This window comes from Plectropomus leopardus, chromosome 14, assembly GCF_026936395.1.
Source record: "Plectropomus leopardus strain MGB_pleo_1.0 chromosome 14, ASM2693639v1, whole genome shotgun sequence".
NCBI lineage: Eukaryota > Metazoa > Chordata > Actinopteri > Perciformes > Serranidae > Plectropomus > Plectropomus leopardus.
The window spans coordinates 23864461-23888439 of record NC_142189.1 but is presented as its reverse complement, the minus strand read 5'-3'; the positions used below and the strand labels follow the sequence as shown (position 1 = coordinate 23888439).

At 41.4% G+C, this 23979-nt stretch overlaps 2 protein-coding genes across 5 annotated transcripts in view; one reads left to right on the top strand and one right to left on the bottom strand.

Moving 5' to 3' along the window:
• Positions 1–12956: 12956 nt before the first annotated feature.
• insm1b (insulinoma-associated 1b) lies at positions 12957–16303 on the top strand. Its single transcript, XM_042500413.2, has one exon. The coding sequence runs from the start codon at positions 13847–13849 to the stop codon at positions 15290–15292; it is 1446 nt and encodes a 481-aa protein (XP_042356347.2). The 5' UTR covers positions 12957–13846; the 3' UTR covers positions 15293–16303.
• A 3094-nt stretch (positions 16304–19397) lies between these two features.
• The window catches only part of ralgapa2 (Ral GTPase activating protein catalytic subunit alpha 2), a 119221-nt gene continuing 114639 nt past the window's right edge, over positions 19398–23979 (bottom strand). For 2 of the 4 annotated variants that reach the window (XM_088087083.1, XM_088087078.1), the window contains one exon: positions 19398–22205. In XM_088087083.1, coding sequence (XP_087943209.1) covers positions 22045–22205 — 161 coding nt within the window. In that variant the 3' untranslated portion in view covers positions 19398–22044. The remainder of the gene's footprint in view (positions 22206–23979) is intronic. The other 2 variants (XM_088087081.1, XM_088087079.1) reach the window with 2 other exon arrangements.

Genomic DNA, 23979 nt, shown 5'->3' with positions numbered 1-23979 from the left:
TCATGTGTAACCATTAACCGATGTTCAAACAAACGTTACCTATAGCCTGTGCTTCCCAGAGGAGAGCCTTTAAAGGGCAACTTCAGTATTTTTCAAACTGGACCCTTTTTTTCCATGTTTCTGTAAGTGACTAATGAAGACTACAATTGCAGCCTGTTTTGCTTTCTGCTGACTGCAGTGCTCCCGCTCAGTACTGGACCAGTTTTAAAATTTGCTGACTTTGAATGAAGTGTATTTTAGTAAGATGGAGTCCGGTAAGTTTGGCAATAGCTATTTTGGGGATTTTTCTGGTTGAACAGAAAGGATCTCACTCTTTAAGAAAAAGGTCTATCTCTGTAGGGATCCTTTCCATAATTTCGCTGGACATTTATGACAACAGTCTGAGCCTGTCAGTGGCAAAAACAAGCACTTTTAGCGCACATAAATGAATGTACAAACGCCCCAATTAGTTACATTGCAGACTGTTTCGCTGCTGTAGGCTGAAGTGCTCTCGCTTAATACTGGACCAGTTTTAGAATCTGTGAACTTCAAATGAAGTGTCTTTAACACTGATAAAATCACGGTTATTTAAATGGAGACTGGTGGGTTTGGCAATAGTGATTTGGGGTCTAAACAAAAGGTTCTTACTTCCTGACAAAAAGTTCTGTCTCTGTGGAGATCCTTTCCATAATGTTGTCAGACACTAAGAAAAACAGTATGAGCTTGGCAAAAACAAGAACTTTTAGTAAATGGAAGTTGGTGGTACACAATTAGCCATTAATGTTACATGTTGATGAAATTGTTGTCTCCATTAGTCACACAAAACATAAGAAAATAGAGTCTGGGTTGAAAAATACCGAAGTTGCCCTTTTATGCAAGGCCATTTAATATCAATGATATTTCAGTCATGAGTCCAGATTTCATCCATCTGGCATACAGCCCCCCTCTGTATGGCCTTATACTCATGGTGCGGCTTTACGCCTACTCTGAATTCACTGTCACTTCCATTATCTCCCTGATGATGAAACGATTAGCTAGCAACCGTTATGCTAACCATAAAGCTGGACAAGTGATGGATGGGCTAAGTGATAGACTCAGGCGGTTGGTTGGGGGGCTTTGTCCTGGATCCGTGACACCTTCTATCTTGTGATCCCCCATTGCCTCCATCCAACCCCCAGATCCACCCCAGTTACCCCCACCAGCTGCCTCTGACCCCTCATCATAGCGTTGCCTCTGCTTGCCATGTGCTGGGAGTCAAAGGGTTCTCACCTATCGCTCATCAGAAAAGAACCCCACCATCTCCTGCCCGCACACTAAATCACAATCAATCGCTTGGCAGACAGAGATGGATTGGGACATCCACGACCCTGTACCTTTCAGGGAGCCACCCCTCCAAAGGGCTGCTGTCACAGACAAATAATAGAAGTGGTTCTAGGAGGAGTGAGCAGGTCAAGTCTGCCGCCCCTGGAAGGAAGTTATCACAAAGCAATGGAGGGAAATTCTTTTCTCTTTAGGAACAACGGTCACAATGTCTAACAGCATGTCTGACAGAAGGACGTGTGGTGAAGAAAGGTTTGCTTTGACGCTAAAATTATAGAATTGAAATCTATCTAAATTTAATACAGGCCACATTTTGAGTGATGTGGAGAGTGCATTCTCCAAATAAGGCTAAACAAATGAGGTTTATCATCTTTGTTTTTCTGCTACTCATCTAAAGTTTATAAGAGTTAATCCCCCAGATAAAACCTATTGCAACAAAAAGGTCCAGTGTTAGATTTGTACAGAAAATAGAGCCTTTCATGTTAATTGGCTTCTGGAGAGGAGAGCTGTAGGCAGTGTGAAATAATCCAATTTTGGCTAACCCAAATTGATTGCATGCTTTTTTATTGAGACATATCTCTTGCACTTTAACTATATCTTTCTATTTAGTATGAACATTTCAATCCAAGATACATGCATGAATCACATTATACCCAACATATCAACTGGATCAGTGGTTCTCAATCCTTTTTTGTGTCAAGTTCCCCTATATTGATACACATTAGGTTACAAACAAAATTCTGGTAAGATTTCACTTCAAGGACCCCCATCTGAAACTGTGAAGGGAGTGAAACCTTTCATAAGAATATTAAGACCAAGGGGATGATTTTTTTCCATACATTTAAGGAAACACATTTTAATAAGTGAAACAAATTCTGCATTTTGTGCATCAGTATATAGTGGAAATGTCACTGTACTTCCTACTTAAGGCGTGCATAGATGATTTATCTTCTTAACATTTTATGACAGATTGCAAAAGTTGCTTTTGAGGTTGCATACTGCCACCACAAAAGCATGTTCCAAATATTGAGGGGGTCATGGCCCTCCATTTTTTCTGGGGATACTCTGGAACTCCCTAAGGGCCCCTGGTTTAGAAGCACTGAGCTTGATGTCTGTTATTATTATTATTATTATTATTGTTATCATAATTATTATTATTATTATCATCATTATATTTCACAAAAGTAGCTTGGCTAATTTCATTGCTAGCCAACATCAGCCAGACTGGTAAGCTAACAGTGCTGATGCTATGTGGGTTATCCCTCATTTCTCTAATGTTAACTGTATTATGTTACTCAAGGTCATTAAAATGATGTGCATTTGTCAAACGTTGCTTAAAAACATACAACAAAATAATGAAGCATTGTTCAAGACTTACGGGGATTTAGTGGCATCTAGTGGTGAGGACTGCAGATTGCAACCAGCTGAAACTTCTCCTGGTTAGAATTCTTGTTCGTGTTCATAGTTCAGGAGGTTTTTACCAGGACACGAGTTATCAGCAGAGGTTTCTTCTTCACTAAAATAAACAGATCAGGTGATTAAAACAGGTAAAAACACCATTTCATGCCAGCCATTTCATGTTACAAATATTTTTTTTCTGTCTCTGGCCTTTTGCAGAGGTCTCCTTCTGTCCAACACAAAAACACCAAGGGATCTAAATTGACAAAAACACAGAATAAAGCAGTTTGTGTTAAAAAATAAATAAATAAATAAATAAAAATAAAACAAAATAGGGGGGGGGGATAGAGACAGTGGCGCTATCTAGAGCAATTTGGTTCTTTTGGAACATGGCGGGCAACATGGTGAAATCAATGGGACATGGACTCGCTCCCTACGTGTATATATATAAACGGCTAGTTGTAAGGTAAAAAAAACCCAAGATGATTCTTATTTTCAGGTGATTATACACTGAGAAAACATGCTTATTGTGTTAAAATTCACTTCTGCCCATGTATACGCCTATATTCTACAAACTGGACCTTTAAATCATAAATAACATGATAAATCCTGATGAACTGATTAAGCTTCATGGAGTGTTGTGTGTGTACTAAGATGTAGGACCAAAAACACCCACTATAGAACCACTATAGAAACTATATGTGTACCATTTTAAACCTAGACACATGTTTACCTCCCTTCTGCACATTTGAATGTATTTATATCTGTACTATCAATGAGCTGCCTTACTTTGACAACCTGTCTGCTCTGTCTTCTTCTCCATTCTCCAAACTATTCTTGACATTCTGCCTCAAATCATCATGTGTGTTTGAAGAGTTGCTGTCTAGTGCTTCCTGATTTACTTCACAACAGACTGAGTGATTGCATCATTCACATGAGCATTGACAACAAATATCATTCAGACATGTAAAAGTCTCCGCGATGCCATAACACGATGATTGGGAGTGAAAGATCTTATTCTGAATTCACTGCCAAGGGCTCAATGAGGATCATTCACATGTAGATGTGTCCTTCTGGAAGTGCCTCAGCTATACAATTTCCATTTAGATAAGGTGTATACACAAATAAAGAAAGGACATTGGGTTCTTCATTTGATTAACTAATCATAGTCTTTGTAATTCCACTCGGAGACCTTGAAGGGCAGTGCGGGGCTGTGCACCCTGATTAGCCTATGCATGATTGCTGCTGCTGTGGCACAAATCAGTTCAAGTAACTCAACTCCATACACTACACAGTGGCTGTGATTAAACAGGCGATTAAGACATAGAGAGTTTCTGTCTGTTTAATCCCTTTTCCCATTGTCTAGATAGATAGCCACAGTGTAGTCCCTGATCAACAATAACTAAACGCCACAAGAATTGGAGTGAGAGGTGATTAGGGTCTTTAAAGCTCCCTGGAGTGTGGCTGCAGGTTGTTTGTGATTAGCTCGAATTTAAAGATACATTCTGTCCTTATTGCCTCTTGCTGGAGCAGGGAATTCATTATCTGATGCTTAAGCTGGGAGGGGGGGCACACACACACACAGAGCCCCAGGACTGGTGTAATATCTTTAAGTGAGACCGGAATAATCCGTGTTTGTGGCACAAAACATGCCAAGTGAGGGAGCTTCCGGTTCGCAGCATGTTGACAAACCCAACAAAACACTCCTCAACCTCACGACTCAAGCCTCAAAGTGCTTTAACCCTCTTCCCACTTCTCTGCTAGCCCTCTTCATGTCGTGCAGTGGTGTCTGTGTATCATCTGAAGGCTGTATAGAAACTCTACAGCCCCTCTCCATGACTGATCTCTTTTGATAGAGCTCATTATGCAAACTGCTCCCAACTCCCACCGCATAATTAGTGCTTAATTAATTTGAGTGAAATCTTTCATCTGTCTGTGTCCGGCCAGCTCCTTCCTTCCATTTACAACATGATATTAATTTCAGAGGGGGGAATGGTAGCCCAGCTGATGAAAAGGCTGATATAATTAATCAAGTACTGTATCTTTTTCCTTCATTTTTTTGCAGGAATAATAATAAGTGTGATGAGCAGAGTCTGATTAACCCTATTATGCTCCCTAATTAGGGTGATCATTTAATAATCAAAGAAGCAGCACAATTATAAGAGAATGCAAATTATGCCATCTAATGCAGCGTGTGCTAATTCTGGGAATTCTTTGTTTGGAGAATGTGACATTCCAAAGTCAAAGGCCAAGAAAAGGATCCTCTCTAAACGTGCACACGTTAAGGATGCAGCCTGCTTACATACTTGAGCCCAACATTTTTCACATTACATTTCTCTGACTCAGCTTTAAATGTGCTGGTGGGTGTATATGTTTCCCTTTGGACAGAGGCAGGCGCTTTGCCCAGTCTTTGTGCTAAGCCAGGGGTCAGCAACCTTTAAAAACAAATAAAAACAGTCTTCATCCACAAAAAATATTTACGCCTTATAATCAAGGCGCCACAGCCTATTAAGTCTGAATTAGTCTATCAACAATACTAACGGGTCCAAATGAGCATTCATGAATATGTTTTACCACAAGGTGGCTAATCTGCAGTATCTTGGTAAGTAAGCAAACTAATCCGTCGACTTTTAAATTCTCGATTTTCCTTTGAGAGTATCCTTTCTTGGATTTGTAAGCTATATATGAGGTAGGCAGACTCAAGACACTACTGAGGTTCAGCAAAAGTTAGAGGAAAAGGCATCAAGCCATAGATGCATGATGCACATCTTAGTTGGCAAAATGTTAAAATTAGGGATGCATGATAATATCAGCGCATTATCAGTATTGGCACATATCGGCTTTTAAATGAAATATTGGAATTGGCCAACATGCTGATTTGTGGCAATATTGCAAACTGATTCTTTCTTTTTTTTTGACAAAGTGAACATGTACAAAACATCAATCCTGAGTTGAAATATTTTTCTTTTTTTGCACAAGGAATGATTACATACACTGAAAAGCTCCATCAAGTCTCCATCTCCTGGTGGGCCATCACAATAAGAGTATGCATAATATGATGTTAATTCCACTACAGAAGAGACTTAATGATCACTAGTTGAATGGTGAGTTGTTGAGTTGTTACCTATCATATATTGGCCACAGAAATTCAATATCATGCATCCCTAGTCAAAACATTGCTTTTTTTCCAGTATATAGGCAACACGTGCTTACAAATGTAGAATGTAAGAACCACTTTAGGCCTACAACAATGTTGAATGAATCTAAAATTTAAAAAAAAAAAAAAAAAGAAAAGAAAAGAAAAACATATCTATATAATTTCTAAAAAGTTGTTTGTCAAAGACACAGACAGGGGGACAATGGAAAGGGGCTAAAGAGCATGCAGCTCTAAAGCCTGCGGTTGCCTACCCCTATGCTAAGCTAAGCTAAGATATATTAAGTGGCTGCCATATAGGCATGAAAGTTGTAGCAATTTTCTTATCTAACATGCATATTTCCCCAAATATAAAAGAATTCTCTTTTATTTCATAATAAAACAAAGCATCGGTAACATCAAAATCATGCTCAACATTGTGGTAAAAACAAATCTATTTCAAGGGTACATTGCCACTTATCTGAGAGCAAGAAGGACATAATCTCATCACTCAGGCATTTAAAGCCAGTGACAGGCCACCAACTTTTATTTCCCACTAGGCCTGTGTTTTTTTACTACTGCCACTGTAAAGTCAAGGGCAGAAGTTCAGTACCATGGACAGCAACCGGTCCTCTCCAGAGAGATTGTACTTGCTGGTCAAGCTCCCACATTTTTATATTGAGTGTAAATATAAAATTAAGAATATTAATTTAGGAAACAGGACGTTAATGCATCTAAGAGAGATTTCTACATGGATCTAATGTATCTTATGTATTAATAAGTGAGATAAGCTGACTAATAGTTCAAGGCTATGAGAAAGATGACCACTGTGTAGCTCCATGTGTCAATAGATAAAGGATATGGCCCATTAGGTCTGCCAGAGTCCATCTATCATGCTCCTAAATGATACAGCTGCTGTCGACACTTTCATCAAGATAATGGTGACCTCATATATGGAGTCTATGAGCAATGGCCCTGATTTCATTTTTTCTTACATGGAGTCATTATCAATATCATTACAATCTTCAGGGAGCCAGTGAGCAACACAGGATGGACCTTTTTTTGTTGTGTGAGAAATGTATTGAGTGCTAAGCCAAATGCCTGTCAGTAAAATCCTTTTTACGCCTGCTTCTCCTGCTACAGTGTGTGTGTGTGTGTGTGTGTGTGCCTCTTCCACTTCTTTTTGTATCTGTGAGGTGTGTGCATGCCTGTGTGTCTACATGAATGTACCTCAATTTACTCCTCTTCACCCCCATAGTGCAGCTGTGCCTCAGAGGACTCTTGTGAAGTAATTGAATGAGCTGGGGCAGGGGGAAACCTGTGGCAGCGAACGTGGTGCCTGCTGGCCTTATTATCTGTAATACGGCAGCCGCTCTGCCTGCGCTTTCTCATCCGCTCATGAATACAGAAATGAATGTGGTGGACGTCAGAGGTGAGCGCAGAGGGGAGAAACAGGGCCAGAGCCGTTTTAATCAGCTCCCAGATAGAACAATCACTTTATCCACCTCCACAGCTCAGAGGTGAATTAGTGTTTAACATTCCAGGGCATGCTTTCTGACAGGGGACTCCACCCCAAAACAACCAATGGACTGCGGAGATTATTGAGAGACACTCTGGTGTTTTTGATGAGTAAATTAGAGCTAAACGCACCCCTGGGACTCCAGCTACTGATATGCCTGATATGCAGGAAGATCTCTTTTTAATAAGAGGCTCTTTATGAGAAAAGAAAATCTGCTGTTGTCCCTTGGAAGCTTTTGTTTACGTCTGTGCACACACATAACTAATAAATGCATCTATGGTTTTCCCAGAAGTCATTAACCCTTTGAATCCTGGACCGATATCAGTTCTCTTGTGCTGCGTTCAGACACTTTTTTTCTTTGTTTGATTTCTTCCTCAGAAACATAGGAAAAAGCCAATGAGTGACTTGGCAAGAAATGTCCTACAAATTGCAAGATTTTGTTGATTTAGAAAATTAATAATAAAAAAACAAGCTGAAAAAAACTCTTGTTAATTTCCAGGGCTTTTTTTTCTTTTTTGGTAAATTATTTACTTATAACTTTCTAATTTTTTGGTTATTTTTTCTTCAGTTGCTTACTGCATTTCCCCGTATTTTTTCAAGAAAACAAGGCAATTTGCTCAGGTTTCAAGGGGTTAACAACCAATTTTGCCATGGTTGATGTGTCATATTGTAGTTAGTTTGCAGTGGATTTGAAGATGCTTTCAGTCCCCTGGTGCCCCCCACCCCAAAAATATAAATTATTATTATTTTTTGGTTTTTTTTAGATATTTTTGGGGGCTTTTTTGGCCTTTATTTTATAGGACAGAGTATACATGTGAATGGGGGAGAGAGAGGGGACGACATGCAGCAAAGGCCAAGGCCGCAGTCGAAACCTGCGACCGCTGCGGCGAGGACTCAGCCTCTGTACAAGGGACACTCACTCTATCCACTGAACCACCAACGTGTCCCATGATTATTATTATTCAAGTTCATTGTATTTATTACTACCTAGAAAAAAGAGCTATTGCGATATTAACATAAATGACAACTTAGCTATCAAACAACAATAATATATAACAAACAATAGCCAACACAGAGATCGTGTTATAGGGCTACTAAGACGTCCCCTCTTTGTACCGCTTTTGCATTTTTACACAGAACCAAACAACTGCGGCATGATTTTGCGCCAGTGTTTGATTTGAGACAGCATGCCAGCATCGGAGGAAGCAAATGATGCGTGACACATGTGACACGTAACACTGCAGGGTCGGCCTCTAGTGTGACATATATCATAGACATTGTAACTCTTCAATAACTATGGCATAACATCACAATAACAATAATTTACCATCTCAGTTACATGGCAGCTGATCTTAACCTCTGCATGGATGGTAAGTAACTCCTGGACATCTTTGTTTTCCCAATTTGATGGACATTTATGACTGCTCTTCTTCTACTTTGACTAAGCTGCTTACTCTTATCACCTGCTTTTTAAATCTCCGGTGGGTTGCACACATAACACGTTGCCAAACGTCACACCTGTCCATTCCATGGTCCCATCCTGCTGGCTGTCCCTTTTACACAGATGTCACACAGACACCCCTAATTACGCGTTTGTAACTTTCCCGCTGACGATGCAGATTTGCACTTCTTGTTTATACTGCACTCCACCATTTCCCTTATGTTCAATTATTTTGAATGGGGGGCAATTCCAACAATCCCCCGCGGCTGCCTATGATGCCTGTAGGAAGATCCACCTCTGGATGTTTCACAGAATATAGTATACACACGTTGCCAATGGGGTGCAAATCACAATTTTCATCACAATGCCATATTATATGGGCTGTTTGTGCAACGATATGATATTTGCTGATATCACAAAGTCTGCCACGATATGATTTTGATTTGATGCAGGTGTCTGCAATTGATATTTGACAATATTTAAAATTATCCTCACTGTCCTTTACTTGACTGCTTACCATTTGCCAGCTCCACCTGACCTCTTCAGATATCACATAAAAGCCCATAAACATCTGTCCTCATCGAGTCATCAGCATCATTGTCAAAAGGACAGATGACATCAGGGACATTCCCAGTCAACACTGAGGTCCATTAGTCTTAAGCTTGGAGCTATACCACTTTACGGAGCTTTTCACAGTAACCTGGTCTCGTGGGCATCTTTCTAAAGTACACTTTAAAGTCTAGACAGTGACCTTGGTGTTGCTTTCATGGCCAAACAGCCAATTTCCCCATTGATCTCCTGGATGCTACAGTCTGACTTCTCTACTGGAGGCTCGCTACAAACCTTTTACCACTGTTGCTCTTTACAAGTGCCAGCTGACTGTCTTCTCCCCTGAGACTACCTACAGATTTTTTTCCAGTTCTTCTGTGAGAAGCAAGTCAAGGTAATCAAGAATGTGTGACCTGAACAGTGACGCGCAATTTGGTACAACTAATAAATACATGTTAGATAACACTGTCTTCATTATCTCTTTTCTGAAAACACCAGATAAAGCCGAAAACTTCCTGACTCAGTATTGTGATTAAAGTTCCATAAACTTTTCCTCTCGCCTGAAAATGACAGGGAAATGTATTATAAGGCCAGGCAGTGAGTTGTTCTATAAAAACAGCAAAAACAACAAATATATCATAGCTAAGCCACAGGGGAGGAAAAACTAATAAATATGTAAGTATATGCAGATTAATTCACACTAACACACAGGTAGATTATTAAACAAAACCGCAACAGATCCCCTAAAACACCAGAACATGACAGAAGATAAGAGAGGACAACTGAGTCATGCCCTGTCTGCAAAAATAGTTTCAATGTGTTTTGGACAAGCCCATTTAGAACTATATTTAAAAACCAATCAGTTCATTAAACTATGGCACTTTTGTTCTACCGCATCATTGTTCTGTTTTCGGTGCCTGCTTGCTCTCAGTGTCGGGGACAAAGGCTCAGGCCGAGGCTGTGCCGTGTTCACAGCCAGCCTGATTAAATCTGGGTCCCTCACTGGCTCTCTCCATGGTGCTGAAAGAGCCCTCTATCAGATTACAAACCAGCCAGAATAGGACCTCAGCTAATCCATTACAATAATTGATTGACAATGCATTGAAGGTGGTCGTGTAGTGGGCACCAATTACAGTCTTGTTCTATTGCACTTTCAAATTGGCCTGGGGTTGGCGAAGCAAATAGGGCCAATCATTCATGTGGGAAGTACAGGAGGTTTCTGTACATCTATGGGGAGAATAATCTAATCTCTGTGGAGGAACCAAACGGCTCCACAGCTCTCTGTAGTTAATGCTTTTTTTGTATACATTTTAGAAACAAAATAATACAAAACCAGACAAGACAATATCCCTTTCCATCCTCCCTCAATCACTATTGCAAATTTGTTTAATTTGTTTCTTTGCTTACCAAGTCAGCAGGGCCAATACCCAAAAGTAAAAAAGAAATAAAAGAACAGAACATGAGACAAAAACATCAACAGGACATACTATTAAAGTTACAGTAGTGAATCTGTGAAGACTTAGAGAGTCCATCTAGTCAATATAGGGTTTCCATATTTCGATAAACTGCTCATATCTGCTTCTCAGAATCTTATTTTCTCCAAACTTACACATTAATTATTTTCTGAGAAGAGGAGATCAGTGTTAGAGCTGTGCAACAGCAAGTGCAATCTTAATTAATTTTTAAAACAGTGTTGGTGCTGAAATTTAGACTAAGAAGTTTACCAAGTTACCATAACTCTGGCTCTAATGGAGAAGGGATGCCTATAATAGAAGACATGGTACCACATAGGTCTTTCCAAAAGTACAGTTAATGTTTGACAGAAAGAGCACAGTGCGATCTGAGTGCAAAGAGATCTGAGTGCAATGCTTTGGATACTGGAGGTAAACTTTTCTGTCTGTTCTCAGCATTAATTCTTCATCCTGTAGGTGGTGCAATGAAGTAAGAACTGGGATCTGAGGCCACAAGCTCAGAAACTGATTACTCTTTAACTCAAACTTCTGTACAGTCAAGTCATGAGCTATCTGACCTGCAACAGCTTACACATCAATTCTAAGTATGCCAACTATTTGCAGAAAACTTACTGCAAAAACACAAGATTTTGCACACAAAAGCATTTAAAACATGACTTCGCCTATTTATATTTTCAACTTTTTATTATATAATCTAAGTAATTTTGCTGTGAGCATTGGTTTATAGACAGAAGGAAAATGAGAGCAACATTTTATATTCTATAGCATGCCATACGGTTTAAGAGGCTGAAGTTGAGCTTGCATTAAAGCGGCTGCAGCTGTATGCTAATTAGGCGCCTATGCTTCCCGTCCGCCAGGGCAGCACGCGCCACTGATCAAACACGCGCATGCGTCGGTGCGGCCAAGAACCAGCACACCGGCCCACGCGCCCCACAGAAATTATCACGGGGGAAAAGAGGAACTCGTTAAAATGCCATCAAAGCTTTGTAGTCGCAAACAAACCACGACTAATAGACGTGCGCACTGAAAGAACAACAAGCAACAAAGCAGAGGACACAAACAGGAGACACACCCAACAAAGAGTTTGATATGTTTTAGATAAAATACAAGATTTAAAAAACAAAACAAAACGTAGCAACAATTTTGTGAGGGACATTTTTTAAATCTTTGCAGACAAATATTATTTTCGATTAATCCTTCAAAATAAAGCTCCAACATAGTCACTTAATTAAAACATTGGAAAGTTTCTATCTAGTTTTATATTTCTCTTTAGAACGGTTTAATTATTTTTTTCCCCTTATTTTGGCAAATCTGTCATTTAACCCTCTCTAAACCAAAATAACGGAGTACTTTCAGGCAGGTGAGAAGGCACCGGCTCACAGAGGCCCATTGAAAGGAGGGCGCAGGCCTGCGGCTCAGCTCCGATTGTGTAATTATTTGACTTGGTCATACTGCAGCTTTATGCAAATGAGGGGAACAATGTACGACGATGGAGATTAATTCCTCCCTGGTCTGCTGAGTGAAAGGAAAAAGAATGCGCTCTCTGCCAAGTGGCGCACTGCAGCCTACATTTAGCCTTTATAACGAGAAAAAAGGACAAATACAGAATATATGAGGTATGCAAAGAAACTGTAGGGGCGCTGGTAAAAGAAATAGGCCACATGAGTTTGTCGGAGGGAAAAGTTTTTTGTTAGGAAGGCAGGAGGCTGCAGAATTTATTCAATTTGTTTTAATAATTAATTAAAACGCATGGTGCAGCACCTGGCTATTTTATTAAATGCAAACTTTAATATTAACGTTTATACGCTTCTTTTAGCAAAATGAGATTACTAAACAACAACTAAAATCCTTAGAACAGCAAATATTTGCACAAACAGCAGCGTATTTGCACAAACAGCACTTCCACACTGTAGCTATCCAAAAACCGCGTCATTTTAGCTTTGGATATCTGTGCAGAATTTTGTAACCCCAAGCCTCGGTTGCGGCCTTCTTTGTCTGGAGCACTGATTCCGCCCAGCACGCGTCTAGCTGTGGGCCAGATTGGCCATGAGTCCCGTTTCACAGTTAAGAGGTCAATTTGCCTTTCAAACGAAAAAAAAGAGAGAGAGACAGGGATATCCAAGCACGGGCAGACGTGGCTATTGTGCACAAAGACCAGAGGGCCTTCTTATTACTTATGTATGCAACGAGATGTCTGATTTATATGTCGAGTTAAACTACCGAGACAGACACGTGCCCTAAAATAAAGAAACACTCCCTCTATAGTGTTTATTTAAGACATAATAAAATAAAGGTCTATAAAGTCGGGCTTATTTGGTTTGTTGGAAGGCCTGTGCGCAAAGGTCGTGCGTAAAAGAGGAGCATGCGGGAAAACAAACACATGTGGTGGTAAAACACTGATTTGAGAGAAGGTGTCCGTTAGGAGAATTGCCTCTTCGCGTAACATCGCAGCAACTGAAAGAAGCTCAGCGTTTGGTTTGAATTTAACCAAGCTTGTCTCATCCTCGTCTTAATTCTAAATTGTGATGATTGTGGCAGTGACGGACATTTCCTTTTGGCAGCTCCGGGGCCCCCAGAGGAGAGCCACAAAGCCGTGGCACGTGTGCATTTGTATAGGGGCCCATCAGACCGTAAAAAGAGGAGGGTCCCGGCGTGTGCCTCAGTCGGGGAGGGGCTGGAGCGCACACATTAATGTAATAAACCGCCAGTACATCTGCTAAGCTATCTGCACATCCTCCAACGAAATCCACCAAAGCCAGGCTCTGAGCCCTCCCACAATCAAATCCACTGGGATCTTGGTTTCATCCGATTGGTTGGGGATGCTGCAACAGGGGGGGCGAGAACAATAGCATCATTCCGGCATAAAAAGAGTGGAGCTATGCCTTGGAGACGAAAACATTTCAGCAACAGAAGAATCGATATACTGGGGGAGATAAAGTCCCAGAAGCTTCTAGTGTTGCCATATTTTTAACAAACCTGGATACTCGAGACTTCAACCGCCTCCCCGAAGTGCCTTTCCGCTGTTACTCGCCAAGATGCCCAAAGGATTCCTGGTAAAAAGAAACAAGAAATCTGCACATGTTTCCTACAGGACTCGGTCGGACGATGATGACCTCCAGGAGCCACCAGCTGCCTTGCCGAGTCATGTGGACCCCTCCCCGCCGATGTCCGTGGCGTCCAGTCCGGACCGCGCTGCAGCATCGCCTGATTTCACAGCAGCCGACGCGCCCGTGCCAAGACTGGAGAAGCCGGTGCAGTTCGGCAACCCGGAGGCGGTGTGCCAAGCCCTGTACAGCCCCACCCGGCCCATCAGCAAGGAGCACGACAGGGGATATTTTGAGCGAAGTTTCAATCTGGGCTCGCCTATTTCTGCCGAGTCATTCCCGACACCTGCCTCCCTCTCCGGCCTGGACCATCTCCTGTACGCCCCAGTCGACCTGAAAATCGGTACCAGCAACAGCAGCCGGAGCGGCACCACCACCACCAGCAACAGCCTCCCGGCGCCAAGCAACCGGGTCGGCACCAAAAGACCCGCAGCTGACGGCGTAGAGCGCAAAGCGAAACCCGCCTCCAAGAAACCCAAAGCCATTAGAAAACTCAACTTTGAAGACGAGATGACGACTTCTCCCGTGCTCGGGCTCAAAATCAAAGAGGGGCCGGTGGAGGTGAAGCCGAGGGCGCAGTCATCGGGAGGAAACAAGCCTCTGGGGGAGTTTGTGTGTCAGCTGTGCAAGGAGGCGTACGCGGATCCCTTCTCTCTGGCGCAGCACAAGTGCTCCCGCATCGTCAGGGTCGAGTACCGCTGTCCCGAGTGCGATAAGATGTTCAGCTGCCCAGCCAACCTCGCCTCTCACCGCCGCTGGCACAAACCGAGGACCAGCGGCGCGCCGGCGATGCCACCGGCACAGGGCATCAAACCTGAAATGGCCAAAATGCCACAGCTAGGAGTCAAGTCCGACGAAGCCAAAGACATGAGTGACAGAGACACCCCGAGTCCAGGTCTGTCCGAGTCGGGCTCTGAAGATGGCTCGTATGACTGCCAGTACTGCGGGAAGAGGTTTAAGCGACAGGCGTACCTAAGAAAACACATCATGGGACACCAGGCCTTGCAAAAGAAAGTGCTGGAGGAGTTTCACACCGGCGAGCGCGCGGCAGAGCAGGCTCCGGTGTTACCCCCCTCCTCTTCCTCCTCTTCCTCCTCAGCATCTTCATCATCCTCAGAGGAAGCCTCAAACCAAAGCCCTCTCAATCTGAGCCCGGTGGACTGCCTGCTGTGCCCGGTGTGCGGGGAGAGTTTCACCAGCAGGGCCGGCCAGGAGAGACACCTGCGCCTCATGCACTCCTCCCAGATTTACCCGTGCAAATACTGCCCCGCCACTCTGTACAGCTCGCCGGGGCTCACAAGGCACATAAACAAGTGCCACCCCTCGGAGAACAGGCAGGTGATCCTGCTCCAAATGCCGGTGCGCCCCGCCTGCTAAAGACAACACAAAACTTGTGCCTTTCTTTGATGAGGGGAGAAATAAAAAAAAGGAGAAACAAAAAAGTGGCTAAAAAAATTAAAGAGTTTGTGATGCTCACTGCCATAACTTTAGGCCAATGAAAGGCAGGGCGGTTTGATGTTTAAGTGGTGTTTAATGAGGTGTCTTTTCCATGCCAATCAGTGATTGTTGAATGCTTCTCTCTATATTTGAATTATATTTTGAGATTTTCTTTCTCAAATTAGTTTATCAAGAAAAAAAGATACAAAGCGTTAGTTTGACTGTTAAAGGGTATTTTTCTAGGACAGCACATGTGTTCAATGATAGCTTCTAGACCTAAGAAATGTCTTAAAATTCTCAGATTTTCCCCATCAGAGCCTTTTCAATTCACCGACCGTGATTGCTCTATCACTGTAGCTTTACGCTGGTTTGTGAATGACAGAACTTTGTATTGGTGGGACAAAAAAGAGTGAGTGAAGCATTCCCTGTTAGTAGAACCACAAATGCCTTTAGTATGATAGTCCGACATAGTCTAACGTACACATCCAAATCCTGCTGTATAACTGCCTTAAAAAAGTCAACATAGACTGATTTAATTTTGAATGCTGGCACATATTTTATTATTATTGAAGATTGTTGCAATATTTTTCATCATATGTTTATTTATTTATTTATTCTAATTATTTTATGTAACTTATTGTTGTGTTTGTTGTGATTTCTTCTGTGAATCGTTCTGGCAGTTTACATGTCGTATAGCCAAAATGTTTTTGGGTTTTTTTTTTGTCAAATTTTAATGAGTTGTGATAATTGTCGTGGGTCGGGTTTTAATCTTCAATCTCCACAGCTCTTGTAAAAAGAAAAAAAAAACGTAAAGCTCTTACCTTAGATGCAATCTTTTTTAAGGACAAGTTATTTTTCTTAAATGTTGGCTTTTATAGCGCTTTGATTGTATGTGTATATCGTTGTTGTCTATCGAAATAAAATATTTTCAAAAGGACACGTGTCTCAATGTGCTTTAACTTTGGTGTTGAGTGAAACAAATATGTATATATAATTTTTCTAAATATTTTTTTAACTAAAGAAATCACCACATTTCGTCGGGCAATTTTGCATTACTAATATGAATGAGTTTATGGGCTTATTTAATTTTTTTATGATACGCTTGTTGATCCAAATTTTGATTGTGGGTGTGCAATTGCGTTTCACGGAAGACTCTTTAGAAAATTATTTTCCAACACATATAATCACGCCACGATGATATGGACATACATACACGTGGGAAACATTGACTTATATATACGTTGTGGACAACTTTGAGTTTTTTTGGAAAAAAGTTATTTCCAGGACCCAAATTGAAACAATTACCCCGTGCGTAAAACTTAACGTAAAAGTTCAAAATTACCTTTCCACTAAAAAGAACTTTATACTTCACCCAAGGCTTTATATTTTAAGTTATTGTATGCATTTGAGTATTTATTTAATAATTATTAAAAAAAAGTTAATATATATATTTTCTGTCTGGACCACACATATTTTTTAAAGCAGGTATAGTGCAGTTTTAATCTTGCCGATCAGGTGGTTGCTAAAGCTGTTTCCTAAACTGTGGTCCCCGAGCTTACCAAGCAAAATAAATAAAAGTATAATTTAAAAGCCTAAAAGTTTTAAAAATGTCATCATTCAACTTCTCATTTCTCCCCTGCTCCATCTCGCTCACATCGGGTCCCTCTCCAAAACGTTACGAATCTATTAAGTCGTCCCTAAGAGGAAAAAGAAACCTCAGGAAGCCCCTTTGGCCAAACCTTTGCCTCCGCTTCCCCGTTTATCAGCCTGATTCGCAGTAAATCAGAGCCGCAGTGGCTCAATAGACGCCGTTTCGCTGCCACAGAGAAGCACTTAGGGCCTAATCATAAATCCCCTCCTTAATACCATGTCAGGACATGACAGGAGGACAAAGAGGTGGTGGATCAAACTCACCTCTGGAGCAGTAAAACATCTGTCTGCCTCGCTCATGCAGCTCGATTTGGGGGCTGATTTAGGACACTTCGGGGCTCAGTTGGGCTTCATATGTGACCTCCAGAACCTGTAAAACATTAAGTCAGGTGTAATTTAGCAGGCAGCCCCCAACTGTGTCACTTCAGACTTGTAGTTGTCAGCATGGAGTTCACCTCAGAGCATTATCACAGAACAAATTACCCTTACACTGACTCTATCTCCTAGGTATCCTTTTCTTTTTTTTGTTACTACAGAGTTGTTCCTGCACTTTAAAATCTGACAAGATTATTTTACTTCAAAAAATATAGGAAACAAACTGCCTTGAAAAATGTCAGTAAATATAACTATTAATCTTAATTTTTGTTTACTTTATATCCAATTGTTCAGTTTACTTAAAATTTAGTTATATTTACTTAATTTTGCGAAGTTGTTGCAACTTAAAAAAAAAAAAAAAAACAAACAACAAGTTTCATTCAATCAATCTTTCTAAGTTTTACCAACTTCAGTAAATCAAGTTTAATGTGTTATTTCTGCTGGTTGCAAACTAGTCAGTTATAATTGTATTTTCTTAAACATGTTAAGAAAACAGAACAGATTTCCTAATTTCATCACTGGCAAAATCATCTTCGTGATGATCAACATTACACCAGAATTACTTGGTTTACTGAAGTTGCTAACATAGAGAGGACAAGATAATTTCATCTGTCATTTTAAAGCTGCAAAACCTTCACAAAATAAGGTAAATTCAGCTAAATTTCAAGTAAAGATAACACTTAGATAGAAAGTAGATATAAATTTCCCCTTTCAAGGCCATCAGTTCATGTAATTATTTTAGGTATCATAAACTTGTCAGATTTTACAGTGTGCTCATTACTATTCAAGGTCCAAAAAAGACATAACACAAACTTTTCCAAATGAGTGTCCCCCTAAAGGCATCAATGACAAAACATCAAGACAGAGAGATATTTGAAGTGTGAAGGCAGACTACAGGCAGCAGAGTAACACATGAAATAATACAATCGTGTAGTAATCACAGAGAATGCCTCTCTCCGAGAGGCTGGGACACCCAGACCTTGCCTGCTGTAAACTATCGCAGAGTCAATGATCGAGGCAAACAGCACAGAGCCGGGTGAAAATGAGGTAACATTATAGGCTCCTTTCTCTCTCACGCAGTTTTAGGCCTCCAATTACGGTCAAGTGCTTTTTCTTGCGTCTTTGTGTGACCCAGGCGAGGCAGGGCACCCGTAGGTGCTGCAACCATTGCACCTGTACCTCCTGGTGAGGCTCCATTATGCTGGCCTCCACCTAAGCGGGGCTGAGCAGCAGGGGAGACAGATGGGAAGAGGGTCAGGTTACCCCTGCTGCTGCTGCTGCCTGCACGGCTGGGCCAGGGTTAGAGAGCCCACACTGTAAAATCTGACAAGTTGATCTAACTTCAAATAATCTTGGAAACTTGTCTGCCTCAAAAAAGGAATGTATATATAACTTTTCATCTTACTTTATGTTTACTTTATATCTAATTGTTAAGTTTACTCAACGTTTAAAGTATTTACTTAATTTTGTAAAGTTGTTGCAACTTCAAAATAACAGGTGAAATCACCATGTTCTTTCTGTGTGTCAGCAACTTCAGTAAGTGAAGCCAGTCTGACTTAAGTCGATCATCACAAAGAGGATTTTGCAGATGAAGTTAGGAGATCTGCAAGTTCTGTTTCTGTTAACATGTTAAAGAGAATACAAATGTGACCGACTAGTCTGCAGAATATAGATTTATAGCACAGTAAACTTGGTTTACTGAAGTTGCTAAAACTTAGAAAGACTGGTTTTATTAAATTTGTCATCTGTATGTTGCAAAAACTTCGGAAAATAGGTATATTTTAAGTTAACTTATAAAGCAATCATAAATTAAGCCTAATAGTTACATTTACTTACATTTTTAAAGACAATCAGTTCCCTAGATGCTTTTAAAGTAACTTCAACTTGTCAGATTTTACAGTGCATGGTAACAGAACACACACACAGAAATACACAGACACACACAGATAAATCCCACTACTCTACAAAATCTGAGGTACACAATTATCTGATGTGTTGTCAAAAACAGGACAAAGCTAAATAGAATTTCAATTTGATTTAATGAAATGTTTCAATTTTCACATTTCTAATAAAGATAGCAGGACTTCGGTCGTTAAAAACAGTTTGATATGTTGACAAGTCATGATGAAATCTTCAAGCTTTTTTTTTTTCCTCTTTCTCTTATACAAAGATTATGTTACAGGCATTAATATATTTATATTCAGAGGGCGTTCAAAGCCCTCAAATTTGACACAATGTACAAGGATTTCTAAAACGAGAGGAAAAAGAGAAGAAAAAAATGTACTAGGGCTAACACAAGCTCATTTTCTTCACGTATATAAGACACACAATCCTTTATCTTGGTCCAAACTAACAACTCCATCAACTACGCCACCAAACGGGGAGCACAGACCCTTTTCAACAGACATCATCTATAAGCCTACAATCTTCAGACCCTGGGCGGTTCCTTTAAGTGGCTTTGAGAGGGGGGAATAAAACCATAGATGTGATCCAGGCCGATATATATATCTATACATTCTTCAAAAAAAGCACAAAAAATGGTCAATACTCCAGCTGTTTGGATTCCCCATTTTCTGTTTGGGAAACAAACAAAGGGAGGCGACGTGTGAGAGCATGAGAGCATGAGGGGAAAGTAAGGCATAGTAGTGCAACAGATGGGGATAGTGTTGCAGCTTGGGTGGAGCCCTCAGAGGGTGTGAGTGTATATTGTGTGTGTGTGTGTGTGTGTGTGTGTGTGTGTGTGTGTGTGTGTGTGTGTGTATGGGGAACACCTGGCTACCATGACAACCTCGAGCGGGCAGGTTGGAGAAGAAGTAGTGCTGGCTTTGCTGTTGCTAGGAGGGCTGTTAGAGTTCAGCTCTGGCATGCCATCTAACCCCCCCCCCCCACACACACACACACAAACGCCTGTGGCCTCAGGAGGCGACATGTGGAGAGGATCATGGGAAAAAGGAGGTGCCACTTCCATTCACAGATAAAGACAGAGCAGCACTGTAATAAAGACTTAACAGAGAAACCCCACAATTTCAAATCCATCTGTTGGTGTTTTTGTTGTGGGCAGCACAAGACGCTGACCTTTAGAGACACGGGGGAGGAAAACACTTTGTTTTAGAGCGCTAACGAGGGAGACGTGATGCAGGGTGTCCATGGTTTGTCTCAGAGAAACTAAAATCTGATTACAGGGAGAGAAGGTGGTGTTGGACAGCATCTTTAGAGGACAGACATTACACAGGCACTGTGAGAAGCTCCCTCCAAAACTCTCTCTCTCTCACTCTTTCTCTCTCTCTCTCTCTCACACACACACACACACACACACACACACACACACACACACACACACAAACATAAACACAAACACAAACACAAACACACATACACCAGTGCATGGAGTTAAGATTCACCTGAGGCTCTGGCGGTATTTTTCCTCTAAACAGCACATGAATACAACAAGACAGCAAAAATAATTCATCAAATAGTCCTTTCTATATACATCAAGAAAAACAGCAAAATAAAATTTAAAGCAATTTGCATCCAAAGAACAAAGAGAAACATTCAATGCTAGTTAAATCAATGAGAGCGAGTGCAAAAAAAACAACAACAACAAAAAAAATATTGGTCGGGAACATTGGAATGTCGATGTCTTAGCTTCACAGGACGGGGGAAACTGATCGCAGAGGAAAGAGACAGGAGGAACTTATTCAATTACCGGACATAAGCCTATGTTAACGACATCAGAAAACAATTACAAACGCAGTCTTTTCTCATTCCAGCAGAGTTGCATAAATCAAATCATGACACAATCCATCGGAATTCATTTAAAAAGGAAAATTAGAGTGATAAAAAAAAAAACTTCAGCTCAAGTTAGAAAGACGTCATTGATTGTCCACTCTGGGTTCAAAACAATAAAAAAAAGAGAAAAAAAGACTCTGACTGCACATTACTGCAGGGACACAATGCTCAGGACGTCTGTGTAGTAGTGCAGTGAGTACAAATCATTTTGGGGAGGCGTTCCCCATGCATCAGTCTTTTCTCCTTTTGCAGTGTAAGGGAGAGGTTCCAAACTTACATGATCCAACTGAAGTGGTTTATCTTTGACACAGAAAGGTTGTGGCAGGTGCAGGAGGAGGTAAAAAGGCAGACACGTTTATAAATGGATAGCAATCTCTTGTGCAGTTTTAGCATGATGCCATTTACAGCTGTGTCATTCAGTGCTTTGTCACAGTAAGTGTTGAGACACAGAAACGGGGTGAAGCAGTCTCCCATTCCCTTACTATAGTAAGAACTTTTTATTCCTCTAGTGCATCGAGACTAGAAAACGAGAATAAAAATTTTTAATCACAGGTTGCATTAAGACTTCTCAGCTAAGTCTTCCTATGCTGAAGCTGAAACCACCAGGGTGAACATAAATAGCTTAGTCACATGTCCAGCTCGATTAAGCAGTTAAACAACACACAAATGGAAATGTATCAACGAAATCAACGATTGCCACTTAAATTAAAAATTGCAATATGCTCCAGTTACATGTTTATATGACACAAAATAAAACACACCAAAAAAAACAAAAAAAGAAAGAAAAACTTGCAGTCACGACTGGGTGTGTGAGGTTCTTTGAGAAAAGATTAAAGGCTGCGCTCAGGGGGGAGAGAAAGGGGGACCGGTTGAAGAGCTCAGTTGGAGGATTTGCTTATAGCGCTGGCTGATCGGCGGAGTTTCCCGGAAACTCGGTTCTTCGTGGCACGGGGCATTGTGGGAGAAACCTGGTCAGCCTGGGCGTCCGTCGTTGCTGTGGTGTTTCCGGCTTCGGTGCTCATGCTGCCGGTGAAGGAGCCTGGGAGAGAGATGGAGGGAGAGTTTGGAGGTAGAGAGAAACAAAAAAGACAACGATGGAGAGAGACAGAGTCGGTTAGATGCGTCTGGGGTTCATTGGTCTTTGTGCGATTGTTTATCCCAGCATGCTTTGTCATGCACGTGGCTGCTCCCACAACCAAGATTACCCAGTTTACAGGATTTTCACCAACATTCACAAAACTTCCAATGCAAACTGTAAAAAAAAGTCAAGATTCAAGTTTCTTCTATCCCTTAATCACGAGAATAAATGTGAGGAATTTAAATATTTCAGAAATGACATGCCTTTTTCACATGCTGTTGTAAAGCAAAGGTTGTTAAAAGAGAAGCTGCCTTTTCTTCCCTATACAGTTTTTCAGATGCTTATAGGATTTAAAAAACGAGAGGTAACCTTTGTAGCTACGGGCAAAAGGAAAAAAAAGTATTCAGTTCACAGTGTGACAGCAGAACACTTTGAATGAAAATAAAATTGCACATTATGCTCTTGTTGTGAACATGTGGAGCCTTCCCATTGTCAAGTACTGTCCTCTTTCAAAAAAACTTCACATCGATGATTAGGGGATGGCAAACAGTAATAAGCCCGGAGGTGGGCATGGATCGCCGGAGAGGACAATCAAGTATTGTGAGCGTCGCCCTGACTTCTACAGTGTGCCCTGACCAAAACCCAGACCGATGGGCCCCCCTCCGCCTCTGCCCCCATGCCTCGAGTTTAAACAACTTTTCTGCTTTGTCGAGATGGCATCTGGTTGCCTATTTTCTTTCCTATCCTTTTATTTCCTGCCATTTTTTTCCGAGGCATCTCAAGTTGCAGCGGCTAAAAGGAATGGCAGATGGCTGGAGTAACAGACACTCAGCAGCACAGTGGACACCGGCAGCATCCGGGGCCGCGGCTCGCAGGGAGAGGAGGGCTGGGCTGTGGATGAAACATCGGGCGTGTGTATTGTGAAGGGCTAGAGGGGAGGTGAGGGGGTCCGAACATGAAATCTGCATATGAATATAAAAAAGGGCCGGGCTTGGCTAAAAATTGGGGCTGGCCTCACGGATGGAGCAAAATCCTGCATTCCCGTATTCTCATTCCTACAGTTTTATAAACTGAACTCCATGTGCTGCGTGATAGACAGGAAGAGGGCAACCACCTATTACAGCTAATATACACAGACAATAGTGAGGTACGGTTCACCACCCACTCAACAGACTTCCCTTTTCGTTTAGCGCCCATTAAAACATGCTGCACTAAACAGTCATCAATCCCACTGTGGCACTTAATGACTGCGGTTGCATCAGTTTCTAAATGACGTTCATCACTATATGACCTTATTCAAGAATTCATTTTCATATCAAGTGAAAAAATAACCCAGATACAGAAAAGGCTAATGTATCGTTATTGTCGTCACTATAACAAAGCATTTCCGCTCCTTACACAACGCGGCGTGCCGTACGGTGAGGTTAATTTCAGATGAAAAGAAGGAGGGAGAGACTGAGAGCGAAAGAAAACAAAGAGGGTCTTTAAATGGCCCTGCCATCCCATTGGTCCCCTCTGCCGCAGTTCAAACAAGGCTTTAGATGACAAAGACGTCTTCCAGTGCGGCAGGTGTTAGTCTCAGAGTCTGCCCCAGGCAAACAGGCACACTCCAACAGGAGGAAATGAGGAGGGTGGAGGGATTCGGGGGGATAGAAAAAAAAGGAAAGAAAGAAAAGTGTTTGCTGGGGGAAGAGATAAAGGCGCGCCACATGCAGAAGCGAGGGCCAGAAGTGTA